Source organism: Salvelinus sp. IW2-2015, unplaced genomic scaffold, assembly GCF_002910315.2.
Source record: "Salvelinus sp. IW2-2015 unplaced genomic scaffold, ASM291031v2 Un_scaffold1316, whole genome shotgun sequence".
Lineage (NCBI taxonomy): Eukaryota > Metazoa > Chordata > Actinopteri > Salmoniformes > Salmonidae > Salvelinus > Salvelinus sp. IW2-2015.
In genome coordinates, this window is record NW_019942838.1 from 137,945 (window position 1) to 146,903 (window position 8,959).

The following is an 8,959-nucleotide window of genomic DNA, read 5'->3' on the forward strand; positions in this document are numbered from 1 at the left end:
TGGAATACTGAAGTATAATTACAAGCATTTCATAAGTGTCAAAGGCTTTTATTGACAATTACATGAAGTTGATGCAAAGAGTCAATATTTGCAGTGTTGACCCTTCTTTTTCAAGACCTCTGCAATCCACCCTAGCATGCTGTCAATTAACTTCTGGGCCACATTCTGACTGATGGCAGCCCATTCTTGCATAATCAATGCTTGGAAATTGTCAGAATTTGTGAGTTTTTGTTTGTCCAACCGCCTCTTGAGGATTGACCACAAGTTCTCAATGGGATTAAGGTCTGGGGAGTTTCCTGGCCATGGACCCAAAATATCAATGTTTTGTTCCCCGAGCGACTTAGTTATCACTTTTGCCTTATGGCAAGGTGCTCCATCATGCTGGAAAAGGCATTGTTCGTCACCAAACTGTTCCTGGATGGTTGGGAGAAGTTGCTCTCGGAGGATGTGTCTGTACCATTCTTTATTCATGGCTGTGTTATTAGGCAAAATTGTGAGTGAGCCCACTCCCTTGGCTGAGAAGCAACCCCACACATGAATGGTCTCACGATGCTTTACTGTTGGCATGACACAGGACTGATGGTAGCGCTCACCTTGTCTTCTCCGGACAAGATTTTTTCCGGATGCCCCAAACAATCGGAAAGGGGATTCATCAGAGAAAATGCAGCAGTCCAATCCCTGTACCTTTTGCAGAATATCAGTCTGTACCTGATGTTTTTCGTGGAGAGAAGTGGCTTCTTTGCTGCCCTTCTTGACACCAGGTCAGCCTCCAAAAGTCTTCGTCTCACTGTGCGTGCAGATGCACTCACACCTGTCTGCTGCCATTCCTGAGCAAGCTCTGTACTGGTGGTCCCCCGATTCCCGCAGCTGAATCAACTTTAGGAGACGGTCCKGGCGCTTGCTGGACTTTCTTGTGCACCCTGAAGCCTTCTTCACAACAATTGAACCRCTCTCCTTGAAGTTCTTGATGATCCAATAAATGGTTGATTTAGGTGCAATCTTACTGGCAGCAATATCCTTGCCTGTGAAGCCCTTTTTGTGCAAAGCAATGATGACGGAACGTGTTTCCTTGCAGGTAACCATGGTTTACAGAGGAAGAACAATGATTCCAAGCACCACCCTTCTTTTGAAGGTTACAGTCTGTTATTAGATCTCAATCAGCATGACAGAGTGATCTCCAACCTTGTCCTCGTCAACACTCACACCTGTGTTAACGAGAGAATCACTGACATGATGTCAGCTGGTCCTTTTGTGACAGGGCTGAAATGCATTGGAAATGTTTTTTGGGGATTCAGTTCATTTGCATGGTAAAGAGGAACTTTGCAATTAATTGTAATCCATATGATCACTCTTCATAACATTCTGGAGTATATGCAAATTTCCATCATACAAACTGAGGCAACAGACTTTGTGAACATTTATATTTGTGTCATTCTCAAAACTTTTGGCCACAACTGTAGGTTATATTACATAGAAGTGTAGGCTACACTTACATGTACGTTTTATATGCATTATTATAATCATCCACTTCATCACATATGCATTATTTGAATTGAGCATCGAGGACCAGCCATGAACAGTGTTATTCTAACAAAAATGCTTGACGCATGCCAAACCCACGGTCAATGTGCACTGTCATTTTAGTGTCAACCGCTTCAGCGGTGTGTGCCACCAGGAAGCTATGATGATAACGTTACATAACAGCTATTTGACAAGTCCTTAAGTATCTTCTGCTTTTTTTCTACAATGTACTATAAACTTAAGTGCTGTATAGACCTCCTTTATCTTTGTTTCGTTAAAGCACGTGTGTGAAACAGATGAGCAAAAACGTGGGATATTGTCATATATGCAAAAAAGCGTGCTGAATTTTGTCTAATGTTTGTAGCAGGAAGCCTTATCAATAATGCATCATGCAATATAGGCACTACACCTGAGACGGACCAAGTGGAATAGGTTTAAAATATCCCTCTGGTGGCCCAGTTGACCTATTTTATGAAATGCCATTGGAATTTGTTACAGTATATAATCACTGCCTGCTACTCAGGTTAGCATAGGGCTAAATGTTATGTCATGGGGACAGCTAACATGTAGTGTTTGATCACATGCAACTACATCAATGATTTTAAGTCACATTTTAAGATGGAGAAACAGTTTAAACTTAAACATGTTCTAATGTTCTCAAGTATGGCTCCAACGAGAGGACTCAAAATAAATCAATAACGGTGAATGATTTGAATGATCTGCATGGGATATACATATCAGAAAAACAGATGAAAGTAAAGACGATCAATTTGTGAGAAAGACTGATGATGGGGAGAGAAGAAGGTATTATCCCTAGTACTAGGATTTCTAAGGAACCAGGCATCCACAAAAATAAAATCTTACAAAAACGGTCTTAAACTTCTTATGGCTGCAGTCCCATTAACGAGATCGATATGACAACAGCCAGTCGAAGTGCAGGGTGCCAAATTCAAAAAACAGAAATCTCATAATTAAAATTCCTCAGACATTCATGTGTCTTATATCATTTTAAAGGTAATCTTGTTGTTAATCACACCGAAGTGTCCGATTTCAAATAGGCTTTTCAGCGAAAGCACTACAAGCGAATATGTTAGGTCACGACAAAACCACAATAACCACAGCCATTTTTTCCAGCTAAAGATAGCTTCACAAAAACCAGAATAGAGATAAAATTAATCACTAACCTTCGATTATTTTCTTCAGATGACACTCATAGGACTTCATGTTACACAATACATGCATGTTTTGTTTGATTAAATTCATATTTATATAAAAAAATCTGAGTTGACATTGAGGCGTTAGATTCACTAGTTGCAAAAACATCAAGTGACTGCATAGCCACATCGTTTCAACAGAAATACTCATCATAAATATAGATGATAATACACACATATATATATATATATATATATATATATAGAGAGAGAGAGAGAAATATATATATACATGGAATTATAGATATACCTCTCCTTAATGCAACCGCTGTGTCAGATTTAAAAAAAACTTTACGGAAAAAGAAATGCACGCTATAATCTGAGACGGCGTCAAAAGTAAAACACCACACCACAAAGATGGCGTCAACGATAAACAAGAAAATACATGATAAATATTGCCTTACCTTTGATGATCTACATCAGAAAGCACACCAGGAATCCCAGGTCCACAATAAATGTTTGTTTTGTTCGAAAAAATCCATTATTTATGTCCAAATACCTTCTTTTGTTAGCGCGTTTGGTATACATATCCAAACGCTAATTCTGGTCAGCGTTATATCGGACAAAAACTTCAAAAAGTGGTATTACCGGTCGAAGAAACATTTCAAACTAAGTACAGAATCAATCATTAGGATGTTTTTAACATATAGCTTCAATAAAGTTCCAACCGGAGTATTCTTTCTTGTCTTCGTGAGCAATGGAATGCAAGTGACTACCATGAGGAATAAGCATGATCAGAAAATGACTGACTGCCAGACAGCTGACTGATTCTGCTATCATTCACTCCCACAACACAATAGAAGTCTCATTATAATTTCAATTGATGGTTGACATCTAATGGAACCCCTAGGCAGTGCACAATCATTCATATCTCAAGGGGATTTCATTGGGGACTCTGGTGAATACATACAAGCTCAGATTTCTGACTTCCTGTTTTGATTTCAACTCAGGATTTTGCCTGCCAATATGAGTTCTGTTAATCTCACAGACATAATTCAAACAGTTTTAGAAACTTTAGAATGTTTTCTATCCAATACTAATAATAATATGCAAATATTAGCAACTATGAATGAGGAGCAGGCCGTTTGATATGGGCACCTTTCATCCAAGCTACTCAATACTGCCCTGCAGCCATAAGAAGTTAATATAGCTTGAAGGTGCCTGGTGTGCCGTAATGTCAGTATTAGTGGTATCAATAGTAGAATCTACTGTCAGGTTCAAATCTTTCCCAAGAATAGTCACTGAGTATGGGAAGTGTAGCAATTTAAGCTTCCAAAACATTTGGCGCATAGATGGAAGACAGACATAATTTAGTATCATAGATAATAACACCGGGATAACAATGCTTCCATCAGTATACCCCAACCTTCGCATTAAGCTTCCTCTTAATTACAGCCTTATGTTTAATAACTAAGGATATGTGGTGTTTGCTTATGCCAATTAATTAGATGAACTAGACCAACAAATGTAGGATACTTTATCTTATGTTAAATCCTAAAAATTAAATATGTTGAATCCCGCCTACAGATCTCTGAGCAAAATAAAAAATAAATGACGTACCATGCAGACAGAGTGGACCTGGCTTAGGGCAAAGAATATGACCACAATGCCCATTAAAATAAATTACATTGTTCATGATAAACACTAAGTAGTTGATACATGCCATTCAAATAACTAAATTCCGGGGGAAACATTATGGGAGGGCTAAACCCCAACTAAGACATTTGTGTCCCTAAGGTTGTGAGCATAATTCATATTGTAATGTAAGAGGATATGTATTGTTACAGTACAATTGAATGTATATTGAAATGCATAGGGCATAAGAGTATATAACACATGTTCCTTTATTTCACATTTTAGGGACACATCATCAAAAATACAAGACACCATTGCAATAAGTACCCGTATCAATCCAGGACCTCCTGCAAGTTATCAGCTGGTAACAAAGAAAGAGAATCTAGATGATGAAGGCCTGCTCAGAAGATGTACATTTGGAGAGAGAGATCACAGTAAGCTCAACAAAACCTTTCTGATAGTGGGAGAGACAGGAACAGGGAAGTCAACTCTGATCAATGCCATGGTCAATCATGTTCTAGGAGTAGAGTGGAAAGATAAAGTCTGGTTTGAGATCATTGAAGGGGAAAAACGAAGTCAAAGTGAAAGTCAAACTACAGCTATCACTATATATGAAGTCTTCGGGTGTGAGGGCCTGAGAGTCCCCTTCTCTCTCACCATCATTGACACTCCTGGGTACGGAGACACCAGAGGGATCCAAGAAGACCAACTGATCTCTGGAAAACTGTTGGAGATGTTTAGGTCTACAGATGGAATTCATCAACTTGATGCTGTGGGTTTAGTGGTGAAGGCAACTGAGAATCGACTCAATGACAGACAGAAGTACATCTTCGATGCAGTTTTGTCTTTATTTGGCAAAGACATGGAGAAGAACATTGTGACCCTTATCACACACTCAGATGGGAGGCCCCCAAATAATGCCCTCGAAGCTATTACAAGAGCAAACGTTCCCTGTGCCAAGAATGACAGGAATCAACCTGTTCATTTTGCGTTCAACAACTGTCAATGTGAAGTCTTTGATGAGGATGATGAGTATTATAAAGATTATGTGTCTAGTCAGAAGACATCCTGGGACAAGGGAGCAAAGTCCATGGACAAGTTTTTCAACTATGAAATAGAACCAAAAAGTGTGAAGATGACTGAAGGAGTTCTGAAAGAACGCAAACAACTGGAGGCGTGTGTCAGCAACCTACACGAGCGGATCCACATGATTGATCTGAAGCAGGATGAAATCAAGCAGACTCAAGAAGCACTCTGTAAACACAAGAACGACATAAAGGAAAACAAGGACTTTACATATGCTGTTAAAGAGGCGTACAAAGAAAAGGTTCCTACAAAAGAGGGGAATGCAACTACCTGCACAGTGTGTGAGGAGAACTGTCACTATCCAGGCTGCTTTTGGGTCAGTGATCTCTCATGGTGCAGTGTGATGAAGAAGAACTACTGCACTGTGTGTACTGGCAAATGTCACTACACCGATCATGTCAAAGGATATAAAATGTATGTTTCAAAGACTAGGATGGTTACAAGGACATATGAGGATCTGAAAAAGAAGTATGAATTAGTTGAGCAAGAGAAAGGGAATGTGATCATCAGACTTCAGGCTGAGTTGGAGCAATTCACTCTCCAGAATGCCACACTGGTGGAGGAATCATACCAGCACCTCATCAAACTGGATGAGATCGCTTTGAAGTCCCTTTCTCTGTCCGTTGCTCTGCATCTTGGCTTCCTGATTGACAAGATGAAGGAGACAGGAGAAACAAAGAAGGTTCAGAAACTGGAGGAGATGAAGAAGAGAGCTGAGGAACACAAGGGAGCTTTAGATTACTTTAAAGCTGGTGTGAGTAAAGGGTGGAAGGATTTCTGGGGAAAATAAAACTGAGACATAGTAAAGCAAAGAAGATGTTGAAAAGAAAAAAAGGAGTGCTGATGTTATTCATGATTTTTCTATTCAATAAATATTTGACAGGAGTAGTAGGTTAAGGCCAAATTCTCTGTGACATTTTAGAGACACTCTCTTACACACCCCTACACACACATATGAAGAAGTTCCACTTCCACACACACACACACAGAGAACAAAGAAGAATGAACATTGAGAGAGAATTGATATTGAAAGAAAGTAAGAAAAAGTGAAACTGAGCTGAAAGTATGAGGAAACATACAGTGGGGGGATATTAAAGGGGGATTGAAGTAATGCAGTAAAATAGTTAATGTGACACTGTTGTTTAAGGTATGACGCATATAGACTATGTTTGTTATGCTTAGAGGAACAAGATCTTAGGAGGAGGTTGCTAATGAAAGGCTATAATGTTAAGATGTTGTAATGATGAAATGTTTGTGTTGTTGGACATTTAAGATGTAATGGGAGTAATACATTGAGTTGGAGTAAGATTATAATTGGGTGAAGTAGGGAATGTTAATGTTTAAAAATTTCTGTTTAGAAATGAATGGTTTAAAAGTTAATGATAATGGAGTGTACTAAGGGTGCTAGCTTGCATTGGAAATGACCTGGTCAGAGCGGCTAGGAGGAGACATCCTGTCAAGGCGGGCATCCTGTGTAAGCGAACGTCCTGCCTAGGCGGGGAAAGGAGCGATGTCCACATTAGGTGTTAACCACTGAATGTGTCATCGGGGGTTAGCAGAAAGGAAGATGGAGGGAATAAAGGAGGCATGATTTGGAGAAGGGGAGAACTCTATTTGAGCTTGCTGGAAGAACCTGTCGACTGCTGGAAGAAGATTTTTGCTCTAKCTTTTAATCAAAAAATATATTTCAATTTTTATTATACTCATATTTTGATTTTGATTATACTCAGTTAAGGTAAACTTCTATGGGGAACCCTTAAGGTTAGCCCATTGATATAAGTGTGTTAAAGTAGTGGTTAGTTTTTAGACTCCATCTGAGGGACTGATCATCCTGAGGGGGAGCCAAAACACTTTTGATAGAGTTGTAGAAGGTAAGAAACAGTTTTTCTTGTTATTAAATATTGTGCTTCTCATAAAATTGTAATATACCCAAAATATTTTATTTGCACACCCCAATAAGGGTTTATCAAYTTAATTTGATGTTTGACTATCATTGATTGGTGATATTGATTTGTGATTGTTCGATTGTTTTGGGAGTTTTTATGCCTGTAATTTTGAATAAACCTGCTTTACTGTTCTGAAACCCTGTGTCATCAAAGATTCATACAAGTGCGTGTCGTTTTACTTTCTGTCTCTGGAATAGACTTGACTAATTGAGGATTTTTTTCAGCATCTGGTTAGTTAGTCTATCAGGGACCCTAGTGGCTGGTATAAAGGAACCTAACCTGAGACCCAACTACAGGTACTGAGTGCATTGGTAGGAGTCATAGGGAGGGGTGTCTCTGGGCTAAAGCCAACACGGGGGAGGGCGACCCACTCATAGTGTGCTGAGGTTGAAATTATGGCCCGGACAATCTTGAGAAGGCGCTGGGTTTATAAGGTTCAGGGTGAGAGAGCATAGGCACTCGACTTCGGAGATAGCCCACTTTACTGTAAGGCCTTTACAGTTCAGTTTGAGGAACTAGTCCCTAGCTGTAGACTAGCTCAGTGGTAAGGCAGAATGGCATCTATTAGATATGTAGGGATTAATGAGGACTGACGACTGACCTGCCTTTGAGTAGCAGGGGCGAGTTGAATTGTTAAATTGTACATTTTATGTTACCAKATAATATGTTGTATGAGACTATATACAGTCTAAGGAGGACCATATTTTTGTTTCTGTAATGTTTTGTTTATTAATCTGAAAAGTGCTATTACATTATCATTGAGCTATATCCTTAGGTATTCTTTATCTGTCTAGTTATCTACTCTGGAAAGTTTTAAGTTCCTCAGCGTACACATCACGGACAAACTGAAATGGTCCACTCACACAGCATGGTGAAGAAGGCGCAGCAGCGCCTCTTCAACCTCAGGAGGCTGAAGAAATTTGGCTTGTCACCAAAAACACTCAAACTTTTACAGATGCACAATCGAGAGCATCATGTCGGGCTGTATCACCAACTGGTACGGCAGCTGCTCCACCCATAACTGTAAGGCTCTCCAGAGGGTAGTGAGGTCTGCACAACGCATCACCGTGTGCAAACTACCTGCCCTCCAGGACACCTACACCACCCAATGTCACAGGAAGGCCAAAAAGATCATCAAGGACAACAACCACCCGAGCCACTGCCTGTTCACCCCGCTATCATCCAGAAGGCGAGGTCAGTACAGGTGCATCAAAGCGGGGACAGAGAGACTGAAAAACAGCTTCTATCTCAAGGCCATCAGACTGTTAAACAGCCATCACTAACATTGAGTGGCTGCTGCCAACATACTGACTCAACTCAAACCACTTTAATAATGGAAAAATTGATGCCACTTTATATAATGCTTGCATACCCGACATTACTCATCTCATATGTATATACTGTACGCTATACCATCTACTGCATCTTGCCATCTTGATGTAATTAAATGTATCACTAGCCACTTTAAACAATGCCACTTCATATAATGTTTTCATACCCTACATTACTCATCTCATATGTATATACTGTACTCTATACCATCTACTGCATCTTGCCTATGCCGTTCAGGTATCACTCATTCATATATTTTTATGTACGTATTCATATTCATTCCTT

The 8,959-nt window shown here is 39.6% G+C and overlaps 1 protein-coding gene across 1 annotated transcript in view; it reads left to right on the forward strand.

The window, feature by feature from the left end:
* LOC112070411 (uncharacterized) overlaps nt 1-7,459 on the forward strand; it is a 23,430-nt gene extending 15,971 nt beyond the window's left edge. Inside the window, exon 3 of the mRNA XM_024137821.1 lies at nt 4,596-7,459. Within this exon, the coding sequence (XP_023993589.1) occupies nt 4,596-6,186 (1,591 nt within the window). The 3' untranslated portion in view covers nt 6,187-7,459. The remainder of the gene's footprint in view (nt 1-4,595) is intronic.
* Nucleotides 7,460-8,959: the final 1,500 nt, after the last annotated feature.